The 18,906-nt window shown below is 46.4% G+C and overlaps 1 protein-coding gene across 3 annotated transcripts in view; it reads left to right on the top strand.

The window, feature by feature from the left end:
• The first annotated feature begins 198 nt into the window (after positions 1-198).
• Positions 199-18,906, top strand: part of ULK1 (unc-51 like autophagy activating kinase 1) — a 73,154-nt gene continuing 54,446 nt past the window's right edge. For 2 of the 3 annotated variants that reach the window (XM_042828806.1, XM_042828808.1), the window contains exons 1-5: positions 200-835; positions 1,328-1,420; positions 1,515-1,556; positions 13,280-13,312; positions 14,076-14,112. In XM_042828806.1, coding sequence (XP_042684740.1) covers positions 746-835; positions 1,328-1,420; positions 1,515-1,556; positions 13,280-13,312; positions 14,076-14,112 — 295 coding nt within the window. In that variant the 5' untranslated portion in view covers positions 200-745. Of the gene's footprint in view, positions 836-1,327; positions 1,421-1,514; positions 1,557-13,279; positions 13,313-14,075; positions 14,113-18,906 lie in introns of all 3 variants that reach the window. The other variant, XM_042828807.1, reaches the window with a different exon arrangement.

Raw genomic sequence — 18,906 nt, forward strand, 5'->3', positions numbered from 1 at the left:
GCCGTGCCGTGCCGTGCCGTGCCGTGCCGTGCCGTGCCGTGCCGTGCCGTGCCGTGCCTCCCCACTGTCGCGCACCGCGCCTGCGCGGCCACCGTCGGTGCCGGCTGTTTTCCCGTTGGCGCCGTACTCCGCGCAGCTTTGTCCGATCGCGGGCGGTGGGGAGGCCCGGAGGGGTGGCGGAGTGACCCCGAGCCGCCGGATACGAGAGGACGGTGGGCGCAGGCGGTCCTTAAGGTGGATCGGCGCTTAAGGTGGACTCGGAGTTAAGGTGGATCGCGTTTAAGGTGGACTCGCCGCCAAGCCGCGCCTGCGGGGCGGGCAGGGCCGGGCTTCGGCATGGGGAGAGGCTCCTGAAGCGGCCGCCGGAGGAGCAGCGCCGGCCGTCCTGAGGAGGAGATGGGGGAGGCCCGCTGCTGAGAGCCAACTTCTCCCGGCCGCCAACGATGAGCAGCGCGCAGCCCCGCAGGCAGAGGCGGCCCATGGACGGAGGCGAGGCGGGGGAGCGGAGCCAGATGCCGAGCTGCCGAGGGGCTGACAGGAGAGCGGCTTTCCCCCTCCAGCGAGTCTCCAGCTCCTGACTGCTCACCGGGAGGAGGAGGAGGGGGGGGGAGGCCGTTCCGCCGTCTTTTGATTGGGAGAGATTTAATTTTCTTTCGAGGGAGCTCCTCCATCACCGCCAGCAGCCCTCAGCGCCGCTTCCCGGCCCCGAAGTTGTCCCGGCCGCGGTTCCGCCGCCCGCAGCGCCATGGAGACGGTGGGGAAGTTTGAGTTCAGCAGGAAGGACCTGATCGGACACGGAGCCTTCGCCGTCGTCTTCAAAGGCAGGCACAAAGAGGTGAGCGGCCCTTCGGACGATTTTTACCGTGGTTTTTTTTTTTTTTCGCCTGGTTCGTGCCGGGCTGGGGGCAGCGCTCCGGGTGGCGGCGAGGCCCGCTTTGTCCTCGCCTCCTTCTCGGCGCGGTTCTGCCTCTCGCCGTGCTCCACCGGGAGGGGAAGCGGCTCGATGGACAGCGCAGGGAAAGCCAGCTTGCTGCGGGCCTGCCGGTGTTAGGTCTTGGCATAAGCCGTGGTTCCCACAGCGTTTATTTCTAGTGGTTAAATAAGGGGATAATCGTCAACAAAACCCCAAACCTCGGGCTTTTCTCCTTGTGCTGGCACAGCTTGGGATGAGGCAAGTCTGAACATGCGTTGGGGCACAGAGCACGGGCCTTTTCTGGTGCTGCAGGACTCCTTCCAGCAGTGCCAGCACGCTGATGGAGGCTGCTCACCTGGCCTGTGCTAATGGGGAAATGCTCTCTGAATTACACGTGCACTTTTCTGCTTTCAGAAACCTGAGCTGGAAGTAGCTGTGAAATGCATTAACAAGAAGAACCTTGCAAAATCACAGACTCTGCTGGGCAAGGAAATTAAAATACTTAAGGTAAAGGCCAACAGAGGTCTTTTTCCTTTTTCAGTCTTTGTTACCTATGCCCTTTGTTGCTCTGAGCTTATTGTCTTTGTTTAATTTTTTCTAGGAACTGAAACATGAGAACATCGTTGCCTTGTATGACTTCCAGGTAAGTACATTCAATTACGGCAAAGCATTCTAGATATGGGTGAGGTTGAGTGGAGTTTTTGGCATTTTGTTTTTTTCAACAGATGTTTGTAATCAAATGTATGTGTTCTGGGGAAAAGGCCTTCTCTCAAGATAGTGGAAGCTCTGTTTTCTCTGTTCTCCTTGGACAGTGTGACAGACTGTGTACGGACTGTGCTTTGGAGGCTAGAACTTGGGCAGCTGGGAGTTGGGGTGGGGACTCCGGTTCTCAGGATGCTTATGCAGCAAAGTGCAATGTGATGGAAGCTCTTAAGTTCTTAAAATGTTAGAAACAAAACTTGCAGGAATTGCTCTGGGCACTCCTGCCTCTTGTTTTTCTTTCTCGGGTCTGAAAGTTTCATTTTTCCCAGACAGTATAGAAATAGTGTGAGCATGACTTTGTAGCATATGATTGCCTCCGTTCCTGAGGATTTCCATCAGCGTTTTTCTGCTGTCCTTGTGGCAATCAGTAAGTGTTTAAAAATTGCAGCAGGCATTTTTAGATGACTGTGGTTTCCCACAGCTGATTTTTCCTTCAAAACCAGCTCTATCTAAAGGGCTCTGAAACATGACTGCTCCAATGACTTTTCTTTCCCCGGAGCATTTTGTTAACCTCGTGGCCTAGCAGGGTTCTATTTCTCTGGCATTAGCGATGCTTTCTGTGAGGAAAAACCCTGCAGGATCAGAGCGTGAAACGGAAACCCTCAGTTTGTGGGCAGATAGGACGGAGGGCGGCCTGGGGGACGCGGCCCCAGTACAGCGCCCGGCGCCGGGGGTCCCGGCCCGGTGTCACGAGGCCGGTGTTTGTTGACATTCCTCCTCCTCCGCCGATTGGCTGCGGCGGCTCTGCGTCAGGCGCAGCGCGAGGGCTGATTGGTTGGCCCGGCCGCAATGCCTGCTGGGTGTTGTAGTCTCCTCCCCCCCCCCCAGGCGCTGAGGCCTGAGGGCCGCACCGCCCCGCGCCCCTCGGCCGGGCGGGTTCCTGGAAAACGAAGAGTGTGACGGTGCTGAGAGCGGGTGGACGGGGCGGGGGGGATTGGGGTGATCCAACAGGGAGGACTGGACGCTGGGAACAGGATCGATTCTTGGAAATGCCCTCTGGGTGATGAGAGGCCACCTGTTTGCTACACGCCCCCAGGCTGAGGTGAGGAGCTGGGGCGGCCCTGAGCGGAGCTCCTCGTTACGGGCTTGGCTGTGTTAGCAGCCAGCACCGGGCACGCTGCTCTGCGGCCTGGCTGGCTTGGTTTGTCAGGTAGAATGAGGTGATGTAGGTTGTATTGGGGGGATGTGGCACTCCAGGCTGTGAGATCCCCTCTGCTGCCCGTTGGCCTGTGACCAGACCCAGCCTGCCACAGAGTCGTGTGAGAGAAAATTACCTGCAGAGGTAATAGTGCAGTGCTGCGGAGGGCTGGCTTCTTCCTCTGTGGGAAAGACCATTGCTTATTCATCTTCATTCATAGCTGCTTCATTCATAGATGCATGCATGTTTACCCTTGCAGATGTCACTGTGGCAGTTGCCAGCCTTTCCCGGTAGATTTTTCTGAAGCTGCGGGGGTTTATTCTTCTATTACAACATCAAAGAGCAAAAAGGAAAAAACAGCTTCTGCGAATCTTACTGTTGCCCTGTAGCTTTGTCTGTCACTGTGTTTTGTCTTCCTTTTCTCTGCACATCCTCTCAGCAGTGACTTGAACATTTTGTCACATCTTTCTTGCATACAAGGAAATGGTTGCCTAACCCACAGTGGCTGTAAGTCACTGATTACACCCAGTGATGCTTTCGTTTACATTTTCCTAGTTACGAGTTAACACTAAGCAGGCCTCATATAAATCAAGATTTTTGATATAATGCCAGATTTGCCTCAGGCAAGCACTTGTAGAGCTGATGTTTAATACCAACAGCAGCTCACACCATTGCACACATTTAAATTTATTCTTCAATTTATGAAAAAGTTGCCATGTTCCTCCTTGGCTCATAAATACTGACAAAGACCTAATACACAATATCACAAAATAAGGCACGTACAGGGGATAAATTAGTACTGATGAATGGTTCATGCACAGCAGTGCAGTGTCTGGACTTTTATAAATCCCCTTGCTGGAGTCCTAAGAGCAGCACCATTATGTGAGAGTGGCTCACAAAATGAAATATGCATATTTCCATTATTATGTGCTCATATATTAATGAGAGGTGCTGTGAGTAGTTGAGGAGCCTAAAGAGAGAACCCCTGCTCAAGAAAAGGATAAACCATATTTTGTTGCACTTCTGAAAGCACTCAGTTTAGTGTCTGTACAGAGTTGTGCAGCAGATCTTTCCTAGGCACAGGAGATGTTTGGCATAAAGTGAAAACCAGATTCTTCTCTGTTCAGGGTGTGTTAGTAGCTACTGAATAGCTGCTCGCTCCTCAACTGGCTTGCAGAGGTTGGGATTTTCCAGACTGCTGCAGTTGAGAGGAGTGCAGTAATGCAGACATCAGGAAAGCAGGAGTCTTATTACTCTTTGAAGAGAGCCAGTGAATCCTTGTTCATTAAGGTGGAAATTAATGACAGCAAGGATGCAGTTATTTCCACTGTACAGGATCTTGGTTTGGAACAGGTTTCTTACAGCATGAACTTTAAAAGCAGTGAGGATCAGCTCAACCTTTTGTGCATGCCGACAGCAAAAGCTTGGCAGCGTGTCGTCTGCTTTATGAGTCTCACTTTTGTGTGTGGTTTTTTTTTTTAACACTGGATGTTGAATCTGAGTTTGGTTGTAAATTACTTGAGTAGTTAATAGGGTTGAATGATACTAAGGTAACTTTTGAACTTGTTGGATCCTGAAAGGACTGTGAGCTGGACTGCTTCTTCTAGCACTGTTTTCTTCCCTGTGCCCCTCTTGTACCAGGAGGCTTGGTTGAATAGGTGCCAGCTGAAGACATAATGTGACTGTTGCAAAGCAGCCATAGCCCAGCTGCCCAGGGCATGCAGGAAATTTGCTGTTCCTGGATATAAATCATCCTTTGGATGTTAGAAAGCATTTTCCTATGTGAAATGGGAAGGAGGACCACTTTTTCTAGGTGTGTGTTCTGATCTGAGCTTCCTATGGCAGCTAAGCTGTGGCTGATTTTGTGGGAGTATATACATATATATATATATATATATATATATATATATATATTTTTTTTTTTGTGAGTCTGGTTGTAGAAAAATAGCTGTTAATATCACACAGTTTCTAATTCAGCCTTGGTTACCTGAGGGTCTGCTTTCCATAATTTTATCGAGTTGGTACACTCATCAGCTAGGGATGAGCTCAGAGAAATGCTGAAATCACTCGTGCAGTAAAGACTCACCAAAAATATTTCTGCTGGGGTGACTGTATCACCTGGAGCACCTGCTGAGGAGTCAAGGACCAGGGAATTCTTGCAGTGCAGTTTTTCTTGTGCACGTGGATTCGGGCATGGGGTGGCAGAACAAGCATTCCTTGGCTGAATGACTAGTTCACCTGGGCTGCTCTTTGGGGCCAAGCTCTACAAAGCTTATTTCATTGTAGCTTTCTATAAAATCCCTATAATCAATAGGATCCTGGCCTTTGGGACAGTGATGTTATGCTCTCTGCTTCATCATCCTTTCCTGATGCTGCCTCTAGCTGCCAGTCCACCTCCTGTGTCCCCTGGCACTGCTTATTGAGCAGCAGTGTCCTTTGGTGTGCCCTCCAGCACTGCTCGCTCCTGCTGCAGTGCTTTGCTGATCTCCGTGCTGCCAGGTGAATCAGTGGTGCTGCAGTGACACCTTCCCCACCACCACTTGTGCCACCTCACGTGGGATCTGCTGTTCCTTGGGCATTACTCTTTGGGTGCCATGTCTCAGGAGACAAGGCTCTGCTGTGACACTGGGGATGACTAAGAAGGCACTCTTTGTCAGGCAGATCACACTCCTGAGGTCAGGCAGGCTGCCTGGTTAAATCCTGCTTTAATTCCATCCCTGAGCGAGGCTGGCACGTTGCCTTGTGAGTGGGTGTGCAGCACAGGCTCTCCCGCATGCTGCCAAGCAATCCTCCTTCTGTTTGTGCTGTGGCTGAGGGTGGTGTGTCTGCTGTCCTGCTCTGTCAGCATCCCTGCATCTGCTGGGGGGTGTCACTCTTACTGAAGATTGAGTCTGCCTTAATTTAGAGCTAGAAGGGGGGAAAGGATGGAAAATCCATCTGCCCTCTGCCAGTAGCTCTGTGAGATGGCTGAGAGTTTAGTGAATCGAAACGCCTATGTTTACGGCAAGTAGAGTGTTTTACATCTTGATCTTTGTTTTATGTTACTCTAGCTGAGTACTCCACTGTGCAGGTGACAGAAACATCTAGCAAATGCTGACCACTAAATATAGACCTTAGAGGAGTCATTGAACTTTTTTTAGAGGGAGTGGCTTTGCTGCATTTCTGAAGTGATGATCCCCGTTTTACTCATCCTGTATGTAAAGCACATACCTGTGTTCCTCTCACATGATCAGGATGTCATGGGAGAGCCAGCAACCTGAAAGGTTAATAGCCTTTAGAGCTCCTGTGGAAGGCAGCATTACTCAGACTATGGTGAAGGATTAAGGAATGTTTCCCAGGAGTAATTGGAAACTGGTAGGCTGCTGTGTTCGCAGTTTGACAGCAAGGCTCTGGTAGCAGCTGAGGTGCTATTCATGCAGCTCTTCCTTAAGCTTCATCAGTGTTTCCTTTAGGAAAATTTCCTCTGGGCAAGTCCTTGTGATGGCTGAACACGTTGGGTTGGAATGGGTGAAGCAAGGTGGTGGAAATTGGGAAGATGGATGGGAAGAAGTGCTTCCTAAGCATGTGGGCAGGAAGAATGCCCTGAGTGATGGCTGAGCAGGACTGAACTCAGTCTATCTGCCAACAGATAACTTCAGAGCTCCTTTTGTGCTGAGCACATGGCAGAGAGGTGCTTTAATGGTGTGAATGTGTCCTGCTTTATGGTGTGCAGGCCTTAAATGCCACCATAAATATGAAGAGGTGCTCTCGAAAAGCAGAGTGAGGATCTCAAAGCTGCCTTTGCTTTAATACTAAGGCTGCTTTGGGGGGAGGGCTGAGTGAAATAAACCAAATTCTGCATCACTGGTGGCTTAGGGCAAAAATATTCTGTCTGGCTTACAGGAACACCTGGCTTGTCTCCTAGCATCAGAATAATGGTAGGAATTAGGTCAGCAGAGCTGGCTGGCGTACTGAAGTCAACCAGACAGTACATTGCAATTGCACAGAATGAAAGATGCTGAATTTCAAGGTTTTAAGAGATCTCACTTAGCGAAGTGTGTTACATGGGCAGGCAAGGAGAGGCCTGCCAGCCCTCTGGGTATGCCTTGGTGCTGCAGGGTGAGGCGGTGCAAGGCAGAGCTGCAGTGTGCCACTCGGGAGGTTTAAGGCACATCTTTTGTTTCCTTTGTGAATGCCTTGTGATGTCGCTGCAGGCAGAGCTAACAGTTAGGTAACTTTCTCGTGGAGGCTTTTTCCTTTGTGTGACTGATAGTTATTTTCAATTTAACTGGCAATTGTAGCAAGTGTGTTAAAATGTACTCCATTTTCATCACTTTTGAAATGCTGTAGGTTAAAGCCCTGTTTCTCTGGCTTCTGGTAACTGGATATATTTCCTCTTAATTTAAAGACTGCTTTCTGAAAGAAAACCCAGACTTTTTCTTTATGTTCCTTGTTATAATGCCTTTGTGCTGTGAGTGTATATCTGCTTTCCTAAATGGGTATGAAAAGGAAGCTAGCGAGAGCCAGCTAGTCATGCAGCAGCCATATAAAAAACAAAAATCCAGTGGGGGTTGGGCCTGTGGTTTCTACAGTTGCATAAAAAAAAATCTCCTGCAGGATATCAGATTAAGCATTTATGGGATTTGCTATTAAAAAAAATCCAAGCTGTTCCCAACTCTATTAGTAGAACTGAACTCACTGATTCTAAAATCAAACTTCCAGACTGAGTGGCTTTGCTTGGACTTGAACCTCCCTCAATAAGTATGCCTTGGTGAGTTTGACTCAGGCTGAAGCCTTCAGCAGTGTGCCAGACCCTTGGTGTGCAAGGGAGCAAACCTTAAATGCTCATTTTATAAAGTGGCTGTGTTATAAAAAAGAGATGAAGAAAAAATATAGAAAAGCAAATTGGATCTTCAGTATCTTGTGTTCGAAACACTGAAGTCTCTTCTCTTGCCAGCATTAGCACAGTACATTGCCATGTGCAATGAGGCACTTGCTTTTGGTTCAAAGAAGCTTCCTGAACTCATCCTTGTTAGCAAAGATACAACTGCATTTGCCGTTCCATGTCAGTATGTCCCAGCTTCTCAGAACTCTGCTACTTTTCCTCTGTGGTCTGTGACATGCTGTGAGGCATTTGCACTGCCCTAAGAGCCAGCCAGCCAGAGACATCAGCTGCTGCAGGTGACACAGCCCTACCCCCAGACGGTGCTGTAAGAAGTGACTGTTTCTCCGGTGTCCCAGCAGCAAAAGTCTTTAATTTGCTGTGGTGTATGCCTCTGGTCTCACCTCGAAGCTCTGCGTCTTGTTGAACCTGCCACTTCTCTCTGCTCTTGTGACATCAATCCTTGGTTTGGTTTCTGTGGTTAACATCAGATGGAGCTTGTAGCTTTGGCTTGCTGTGCTGCTTGTTCTGCAGAGACCTCGCGTGCCCCTGAAGGAGCTGTGCTCTTCTGTTTGGGCTCTGCAAGTGCTGCTGTTATGTCATTCAGTGAGTGCTCTGCTTGGTGGGGCTTGGTTTGGAACCTGAAGTGATCCCTTCATGAAAGGGAGCGGTGGAGTTCCTTCAAATCTCAAAGGCCGAGCTGTCTTATAGCCATCCCGCTGTTTCTATTAGCTGCCTGGCCAAACTGTAACTCCACAGAAGTGACAGTACCCTGTTCATTTTTATGTGTCACGTAGTCAGGCTTCAGGACTGTTGCCAGGGGATTTGACTGTATGGGAAGTATTTTCCCTCCCTTCCTGAAGCCTGTGCAGAACCAGAGGATGGGTCTCCTGCTGTTAATAACCTGCACTGAAGTATGAGCTGCCCTGAAACATCTCTTCTGTTTCATATGCAGAAAATAGCGTAGTGCCTGGAATGGAGTAGCACTGGCCCTTGCAACTTGTCGTGATACTGTAGAAATCGTACCTTCAGCATGGTGCCCACAAACCTCTGTGCTGCAGAGCCTCCCTCCTGCTTGCCCTGTATGTTGGCTGGTGCTGCAAACCCTGGAACAAGCTGTTGGGTCTGTAGGAGCAGAATGTAGTTGAGGGCTGTTGTAGAAGTCTTTGGGCCTCTCTGGGTCTTACTTTTGTCACTGTAGGATCTGCATGAAGGAACTGGGAGCCCTTGTTCTCTTGCTAAGTCAAAGATGTTCAGATGGTACTGAGCTGGTTAGAACACTTCCCAAAGAATAACAGCAGGCTTTATTGCTGGACTCAGATCTCCAAAACAAGCAAAAATACTGAGTAGGCTGTTGCATGGTGGCATTTGTTGGTTGCTTACCATCTCCTCAGCTGTGTTTGTGTGACTGCTGCCACAGCCCAAAGCTGTTCTCTACATTCCAGTGTGGCCCTGGTGCAAGAGGAAAGTGACCACTGCTTCCTTATTATGGAGCAGTACGTTGTTGGCTGTGCAGCTTGAATCCTAAAGCACTGTCCTAAAAAATGCTTTCGTCTGGCCTTAAAGCTTCATGTGGGTGTAAGAAATTTTTTGTGGTAGTGTGCCTATGTGTAGAGAGGAGAGTATACTGGAGAGAATATGAGACTGCTTGAAGTGTTCTTGAGTTCTTTACTGATAAAGTTCAGAAAGAGTGGAGAGAGGGAGCAGGGCCCAAGGACAGGAAGGCAGTAGGCTCTGAGTTATTTTTCATCTTTCTGTATGGGCTCAAGAGGCACATGAATGTCTCCTACCTTTTTGTTTTAGATCCCTTTTGCATAGGGTGAGCACTGATGGGTGCTCCCATAACTCAGATTAATGTGCTGTTGTCTCTTATCTTGCTTCCATTCAAATAATTGTGTCAAGAGATAATCCTTGCATAACATGAAGGTTTTCCTTTCCTCCTCAGAGATTGCTGTTGGGAGACTTTTTTTCTCTCTTGAGAACTGCAGGTTCTGCCTGCTGAGCCCAGCTGCCGTGAGAGCCATTGCCACAGCAAAAGATCTTTTCTCCAGGTGTCTCTGGTGTAGGAGGTGGTGTCTGTAAAGCCAAATTCTGTTTGTTACAGCTGATGTTCGTGACTCAGTGCTGCATTGAGAAGAGGGATGAATAGAGCTCCTATGCCAGAAGGGCACAGCTTCATGAGAACCTGGAGGATGCAGCTTGCCTCTGTGCTGAGGTTCTGTTGCAGCAAGGGGGGGGAGTGGCATTTAAAACAAACAAAACCCCTCAATGTTAAGCTTAGCTTTCAGTTGGTGTCAACTTTATCTTCCACTGTCCAGTTAACCCTGTGTTTTGTGTTTCCATTTGGCTGGAACAACTGGTGAGGTTTAGCACTGCTCACAAAGGTCTCTGAGGCGATTATCTTTGCTTGGCAGCTGCTGCAGGTGCTGAGAGACAGCATTAGGCAGCACATGGCGGTGATCTTCTTGGAGGTACAAAAGAGGAGCTCCTCGCTGGAGGGAGGCTGACCAAACTGGCACTGATGTGCTTTTCTCCAGGATGGCAACAAGAATGGTTCTGAGGACTGGAGTGCTTGCATATTCCCTCCTGTAAGCAGAAGGAGCCTTGCCAGCAAAGTGGTGTGCAGCACATGGATGTAACACACAGCAATGCTCATTTTCCAAATCCTCTTTCAACACCCTATTCCTCCTGGAAGGGATGAGTTATGTGAGATGGAAGCCATTCTTTGCAGAGTTGTTACCTCAGCATCTGTTACAAGGCTGGTTCCACGCAGATGGGTGAAAATACAGCACTATTGTGAGGGTTTTGGAGTGTTGTGTAATTAAACTTTTTTTTTTTTCCCCTCCCTGAACGTCTTTCTAAATTTGGTAGCAGGCTAGGAGCTGGGGTAGAGCACAGGGGAGGATTTCTGTGTTTCCTCTTGCAGCCTTTTTAAGCTGTGGCAGGAGGATGACTAAGTGTGGGTACACCCAGATGTTTCCCTTTGGACACACCTAAAGACAGACTTTCCAAGAAGAGGATCATGCCACCTTCTATTGTGGGTGGAGAGAGAATGTAAAGGGAGACAGGATTGCTGGGCCTCAGCATCGCTAACCTCATCACACTCAGTACCTCAGTGGGGGACCTGAACAAATGCTGTCCTGAGGTGATTTCTGCTGTGTTGCTAAATGAAGTTTCTTTATTTCTTTGTCCTCCGTCAGCAGATGTGTGTTATTTGTAGACAGTAGGGCCTGTTGCATGTTTTTACACTCAATTAAATTGTAACTTCACTTCTTGGGCCTCTGCTGAAAGAACTGCAAGTCAGGCACTGATCCAGACTGATTAATTATCAGCTTGATGTCTTTGGCAGAGGCCTTTAGTGTTGTTGGTGAGTGCAGGCAGGGCACTGCTGGAGCACTGTGACGAGAGAAGTCAGGGTGTCATTTCTGTGCAGGTCCATAGGCAAGTAGCAGGGCTGGCCTTGGCTGCAGGGCTGGCGAATGGCAGTACATTGTCTGCAGCACTTCTTGGACATAAGCCTCTGCAGAAATAGAACAAACTGTGATGTTGTTCTTGTTACTGGTATGGAAATGAGTTGGGCCTTTTGATGCTTTTTAGAGAGACTAGTAGCCTGCGAAGTTTGCCTCTTGGTGTTTTGTTTTTTTCCCTGCTTGTTCTCCTAACGAATAAATTGTAAGTACCATGAAGGATAAAAAAAGAGAAGAAATAGTTTTTGCTGCTGAATCAGCTTAAGAGAAGTCTATCAGCCCATTTGAGAAAACAGAGATCTCTTTCCTTGCTTGTTTCCTTTATTAGCCACTGTAAGCTACTGGCTGAAGGCTTGTGCCAAGCATGACTTTGTTTCTAGGGCCCTTCCTGAATAAATGTTTAGTTTTTGTGGTAAAATTCCTACAGATCTGTCTGGTGAGTCTTGAAATGCTGAAGTTGCAAATATGGAAGTTGTCGCATCCCTGCTATAGGCATCTGTGAGCTGAAAGTGCTGGAGCTGCAGCGGGTGTGTGCACAGCGGGGTGCTGGCGGCTCAGTTCATGTGGTCTCTGTGCCCACAGATGGTTCTTCATGATGGAAGTAAAGCTGGAAGGAGGTGGGCTCCAGCACTGTGCTTATGGGTACCAGCAGCTAGCAAACTGTGGGAGCTGACAGTCCCTGCAAAATACCTCTACAAAATAAGCCCTCTTATAAGCAGTGTGTTTGGTGTTGAAGTTGAGTACTTGGTGTCGGTTATTCCATTCTGCACTGCTGCTGCGATACATTCTGCAGTTTGTTAATGTAGCCACAGAGAAAACCATGCTTCTTGTTCTCACTTGTGGGCATTTTTCCAAATCAAAGGAAGGCGATTTTGGTTCCCACCAGAAACAATGGGTATTGAAGACAAATTTGGTGAGGCTCATGTTGTGCATAATCAGCAAAGAATGTTCCCCAATAAGACTGGGATGGGCAAAGGGTGCTGTTGCCAGCAGACGGTTGGGGAGTTACCTCCTCTCTTATGATTCTTGTTGGGCAGTGCCTTCTTATCTCCTCACCCTGTGCTGTGAGATGAATCCACTGCAGTCACTGTTGCTGGGGAAGTTGACCAAAGCATCTCCCTTTCCTAGCTGGGTCCTTATTTAACCCCATCACTGTACACGCTGGTGACTACAAATCAATGACTTGCTTTATGATGTGTTTGCACAGTCTTTAAATAAAGCACAGAGGAAGAATAACCAAGCTATGCAGTGTGTGCTAGTTGTTAGCTAATAACTTAGAAGATACTAGTAATAACTTCTGGATTTAGCATATGTAAGCTGTATTGCCTATTCATTTTCTAAAAAGGTAATAATAGGCTTTCCTGAGCCCTGCTGGCACTGTACATATTAATGGGTTAGAGGTGCTGCTGAGCTGTAGTGTCTACAGCCTGCTCAGCAAGGAGCCTCTATGAAAAGTACAGCTGTGGTATGAGGAACTGCATGCAGGCTGCAAACACTGACTTGGAAACTTGCTGTGAGCTGGGACGCTGCCCTGTGCTGAGCTGGTGGTGCTGAGCTGCAGGCTGTGCTGTGCTCTTGCTCACAGCTCTGTATCACACTGCGTGCTTGGGGTTGGCCTCACAGGAAGCTGAAAGGCACGGTGTCCCTCAGAAACCTTTGCCATCTGCTCTTCCTGTTAAGCACCTTTCCTGCATGGGGATTGAAACGCAGGTCCCCAGCATGCATTGCTCTTATCTTTTTGTTCCAGACGAGGCTGCTCGTGTGGGCATAGCTGCTATAGAGGTCTGTGTTAAATGTGGAAATGATTAAGGCTCTAAGATAATAGCGTGCCAGCATCTGCATTGTGTTTGGGTGTTAATCCCGACAGCCAGAGAGGAAGGTTAAGACCCAAAGCACAGTACAGGAGATCTGGTTTGTTAACAGGTGTATGCTCAGGAAGGAGTAATGTGCTTCAAGTGGGGAGAAGTACTCGATGCTTAGAAAGGAAGTGATCCTTCAGTAAACAATATGTAACAAAATTCCTCCAGTATCTGTTACTTAGAGAACATTTCACCTGTTTGAAATGAAACTGAGCTGTTGTAAGGCATGTGAAGTATTTTGATGCATAAATCCTTTCTTTCCATTTTCTCTTTCCCCAGGAGGTGGCAAATTCTGTCTACTTGGTTATGGAGGTGAGTGTCTTTTTTTTTTTTTTTTTTTTTTTTTTTATTTAATATGAGTTAAGCAGATGAGTTTATTACACATATAGGGCTTTCTGCTTAGCATCACATGTGATGCTTTGCTTATCTAATCTTCAGCTGCATACCTCTTAGAACTGGAGCAGTGTGGGGGAAGATAGCAGTCAGTGGGATATTTCATATTGCTGTTGTCAGAAGGTCATGCTGGTACAGCTTTAATCAGTTGGATGCCTTATTTCAAGGGCCAAGTAGGTGTTACTGAGTAGTAAGCACTTCAAAGGTGCATGGAAAGAAAACTCTATCCACACAAAACAGCTGCAAAGCTTTTGCTAGTTTGTTTCCCTCTTCAATCTTCACTCTGAGGTCATGCTGACTTTCCGTAATAATATGAAGCATGTTGTGGAGAATTTCAGTTTTCAGCTATGGCTGCTCCTGAATTTTCCTTAGCCAGCTTGCTGGTGCTCTTTCAAGTGATGACCTGTCTGCTCTATTTTGGTTTTGTCTTTCTGTGCATGTACACAGATGTATACACAAGCACACCAAAGCTAATTAATGCTGGTTTATCATTATGCAATGTAGCGTGTAAGGGAAATGTGACACAAAGGGAACCTATTGGAAAAGCTTTCTTCTACCACTTAATGAATACTTATTTTGATGTATATATGATTATTTATCACCTGTGATCCTAGTGAAGTCTCCTGAACTTGAAACCTTTTTATTTTCTTCATGTTAACTGAGCTTTCTGTTCTCCTTCCAGTACTGCAATGGTGGTGACCTGGCAGACTACCTTCACAGTGAGTAAAACAGCATGGAGCATGTCTGGTGTACTCAGAAGGAAACGCTGACTGAGAATCCATGGCAGTAAAAGCTAGTGTTGTAGTCTTTCCTATGTAGGTCAGTAGTGACTGAAGGATGTGGACTTCTCAGTCAGCAGATACCTGATTTAGTTGCAGCAGCCTTAAAGATCAGTCACGTTTTGACACTGCTGTGGACGTGGTTGGCCTCTTTCTTGATCACCGCAAAAAAGCAGTTCATACTGAGGTCTTGCATTTCTGTAGAGTTGGATTAAAACAGGATCCCAAGAGTATATTCAGTTTTTTCAATATCTTCCTTAGCCACACCTAGGACAGAGCACTTTCCTTATTTCACAGTATGCTGAAGGTAGTGTAGCTGGTAGTGTTGTGGGGGTGATGAAATCTTCAAGCTTCAGGATCTCTGAGGTGGTATAGCATGGATATCTGTTACTGCTGTCTCAAAGACCCTTTTGGTGAAACTGAAGTGTATCTTTGCCATTAAGTAGAACAAAGTGTGCTTTCCATGTTATTCAGTTGTGCTGCAGGGACTTGAGCCTTGCAAGTTTTTTTTCAGTGCAGCCCTCTGCAGAGATACTGCATGCTGATGTATATGAAAATTAGGTTGTACCTCAGTACAGGTGCAGGTAGGTGTAGTCCAGTGTAGGGTGACCTCATGAATTCTTTGAACAGTAGGAGAATAACACATTTAACAAGTTGCTTACACTTCTGCTGGTCTATGGCTCTGCTTTTCTTATTTTAAATTAGCTTTCTTGTTTTTGCATGCTAACTAAAAGATTACTAAATAGGAGGAAATAACTTTAATCTCATTTCTTGTGTGGCTCTGGGTTATAGTTAAGCAAAGTTTTGTTCATTGTTAAAATTTAAAGCTATTCAGCTGGATAATCCTTCAGGCTGCTTATTTGAGGTACACGATGCTGGGAAATGGCAGAAATTGAAGGATTAAAAGCTAAATTTACATTTGTCCTACAGCTAGTGTTGATACCCTTACAGTGATTATTTCAGGCTTGATGCTAGTATGTTGCACGCTCTGTTCATGCAGATGTGTTTGTCTGTGGATTGCAAATTTTCAGAAAGTTTTAGTAGTTAAGGCAAATGAAGAAATGTTCTGCTTTTCTTGTGTTTTCTTAGTTTAAGATGTGGATAAGATAGAAGTGATTTATTTTTATTTTTTAAATCTGGGTTTAGTGTGCTTTTTTACATAGATGATGGTGTTTTGCATCTGTTGGCTGTTGCTGTGCTTTAAAAGCAACGTCTTTGGGATACTGTTATGAATACCAAGTGGAAATGGCTTTGTATTTGATACCTTCTTATTTAACACAAGAAGTAAATGTTAATGATGCAGTGCTTTTCAAAGTAGTCAAACTTCAGTGTTGCCCATGTTCTGGTAAAGTTTTAGCTTTTGGTCACATGAAATGAACCTTGTTGATGTTAAAGCACTGAGTTGTGCATGCTTGTTGACAAAGCTGTGTACAAGTTAGAACACAGCTTCTAGCTGAACGGTTTCTAAAAACATGGGTTTATAGAAAAACTTCCTTCTCATACTGCTGCTTTTATGTGTACTGTATTTTTTCTTCCTCCACCCAAAAAAGTGAAGCATTCTGTACGATCAGCTAGGCTATTAGCAAAGCTCACTTCCTCATTTATCAGATGAGAGTGCTCAGGAAAATGGTGGCTAGTCTGAGAAAGTGACAATGAATTATATTTGCAAAGTAAAACTGAGTTTATTCCAATTTACCTGGGATAAGGTTTGGTCCTTCTATGCCCGAGTTAGTTGGAAAAAGTAACCACTAGCTCTGGGTTGTTCTTGTGTTTTGTTGGTTTTTTTTTTTTTTAATTCTGAGGTATTTTATCCCAACAGCTGTGGTTGTCACTGGGAAACTGGAGGCTGTTAAGTTTTATGCTAACTCCTCAACATCTGTATGCCAGTTGCCAGTAAAGAAGAAAGCTGAGCAGGCAGAGATATCCAGAAGGAGGTGGACAGTAAAAGTCAGCAGAAACAGAGAGAGTTACTCTCATCACTAAAATAGAAATCTGGGTTTTTCAAATACTAAGGCCTGGATGCTCATTTCAGCTCTTCCACTGTGTGGCTTTCTCCATTCCAGCACTTGGAGAGGAGTTATTCCAAAGATGTGCATTTTTGCAGGCACTCAGGGTGATTTTTGATGATAATTTTCTCCTGAAAGGAAGTTCATCTTGGAAAATGCATATTTATTCCAGAGTATTTCACTGGATGAGCACAGGAGCTCATCTTTACTGAGCACTTATTGTGCTGCTTCAGTTATTTTGATAATTGCATGATTGTATTTCAATGCAGCATCTACTTTCCCATTGACTCCTGAGACGTTTTTGCTCATAGCTCCTGCAGCACTTACGCAAGCAGCACATGCAAATCCCCTGGTTCTCATTGAATGAGATGCTTGTAAGCTTCCCAATCCATTCTGCCCTCTAATTACAAGCATTAGGCAATATGGTAATTCTGTGTTGAATCAAAAGGCATTCTATTTCTCCTTGTCTTTATAACTGGACGACGTGCATACGTGCACGTTTTAATGCAGCGCGCACTTGTGTCGGATTAAACTGTCAGCCTCACCTCTTTGGTACAAGCTAAGATTGTACGTGTCCTACTGAGCAGAGCTTCTGTGTTGTTTAATGATTTCTCTTCTGATAGATCTTGTTCAAATGAGATCTTTCACTTAAAGCCGTCACAGCTTTAAAAGAAGGGTATGTTGTGAGCTTGCAGTGGTGGATCTGCAATATATGGTAGAACTGAGAGGCATTTCAGAAGTTGCTGGTTTTGCTGTGTGAGTTCTGTGGTTATAACAGGAGATCAGAGCCAGTTGGTCTAAAATTTCTTTAAATTCTGTGAGTTGGTGTTGACACAGGACAGGCTGCTGTAGATAGTTCATAAACATGTATTCCTGACTCTTCTAAAAAGCTGCTTCTTGGAGTTCACATCTCTGGAGAGACCTTTGCATCTGAACAGGACACTTCTTGATTTGACCATGAAACATGCAAGGAGCTGTCATCTTCTAGTCTAGAGTAGCTGTGGGCAGTGCTTTGTAAGTGAGGTGTGAGGTCGTCTGTGCTGCCCCTTGCAGGTGGGCAATTAAGAATATCCATGGTGAGACTCAGTCTGCCTCATGGTAGTGCTGTGGCTCGTGCAGGAGGATCCCTCTCAGGAATCACACCAGCCACGTGCTGGGTGAGCACAGCTGGAGGAGTTGTGGGATGGACACCCAATAAATCTGCCTGGCCTCTGGGGAGTAAGTGTGACTGCATCAGGCCTCTGTCTGAGATACCTGTGGACCTGTAAGAGAAGTTATTTTTCCTAAATAACTTTTCCAAAATGGAAAATGTCGCATAACCATCAAGTATGCTCTGATGTTACCCCTGGATCAGCTGCCAAGGCCTGTGTGCTACAGCTTGCCTAGCAGTCCCTTGCCAGGTGGAACACGCTGCATGTCTGCACAGAGCTGCCCACAAACCACCTTTTTAGGTGGTTCCATCCTTCTCCTGTGCCTTGGGAGCTACCAGGCATGCAGGCCTTGTGCTGACCCGCAGTCGATGTTTGTTCTGATCTACTGACCTGCGAAGCAGCCGTTCCCAGGGCAGTAAGCAGAGTGCCTCGTCACTGAAGTGGAGCCCATGAAAATAAACATGGGGGTATTATTACTTCTCAGGAGCAGCAAAGTGAGGTTTGTGAAATACTTCTCTGCAAGAATGTGTTGCTGACCACAGGCCTCCATGGAGAAGCTCAGACTGCAGTGCAAGCTCAGTATTTTTCCAGCAGTTTGCTGGTGAGGATGAGAAATAAATTGCCCTCCTTTTTTTTTTTTTTTTTTTTTTAATTCTTCTTTTTGCAGGGGCAGAAGTGCAAGTTTCCCCATTTGAGGTGCAGTAGACAGTGGGTTGTTTTGTTCTCCATATCTGACTTGAATGAGTGTCCTATATGTTCTCCCTGTGCTAATGGGAGTTGTCTACAGACCAATTTGCAGACCAATGTGTAAATGTTTCTGGCTGTCAGAAATTTTCTGGCTAATGCTGCTTCTCCTTGTTGCTGTAGAACAAGGTGACCTGATGTGGAATTAAATCTGCTAGTCTGAAGAAAATGGGAAAGATGTCTGTAGGAAGAATGTGTCAAAATGAGTTATTGCCAGTACTCTGAAAAATCCAAATGCTGCAAAGTGTGAAGGGACCACGAGTCTGACCCTTCAAGCTTCCACTGTGGTGTTTTGAATCCCTGAGTTTGAAGGAATACCACTTGTACCTTTTTGCTGAACTCTCCAGAGTCTTCTGTCTCTGACAGTGACAGTTGCATTTATTTCTCTGTCCTTCAGTTGGAGATTGCTGCTGTCATTTTGTAGACTGATGGGCTGAGTATGAGATAAGGACCTTTGTTTTTCTGTGTTGTGATGTCTGCTGATGGAGTGAGGTAAAGGGTATGCCCCTGTGCTCCTGATGTAGCTTACTTTGTTGCTGACGGCAGCTTCTTAATTTCGCAGCCCTGCCTTGCAGCACTGCAACAAGTCTTGAGACTTCATGCTACCAAGAATCTAGCAGATCTGTGCCCAGTTTTGCTGTGCTGCAGCATGGTGCCCTCTTTGTGCCACAGCAGATGAACTGGAGGACTCTGCAGGCTCAGAACAAGAGCTTAAATGCCTCGTGTATCGAGAGCACAACAGTTTTGTAGGGTTAAGAGCTTCAAACAGAACTTCTCTTTTGGAGATACTGGTAACTTAAGGCCTTATTTTATTCAGATGAATATTTTTTCCT

Source organism: Centrocercus urophasianus, unplaced genomic scaffold, assembly GCF_019232065.1.
Source record: "Centrocercus urophasianus isolate 14NV4802_14NV808 unplaced genomic scaffold, USGS_Curo_1.0 seq_30, whole genome shotgun sequence".
Lineage (NCBI taxonomy): Eukaryota > Metazoa > Chordata > Aves > Galliformes > Phasianidae > Centrocercus > Centrocercus urophasianus.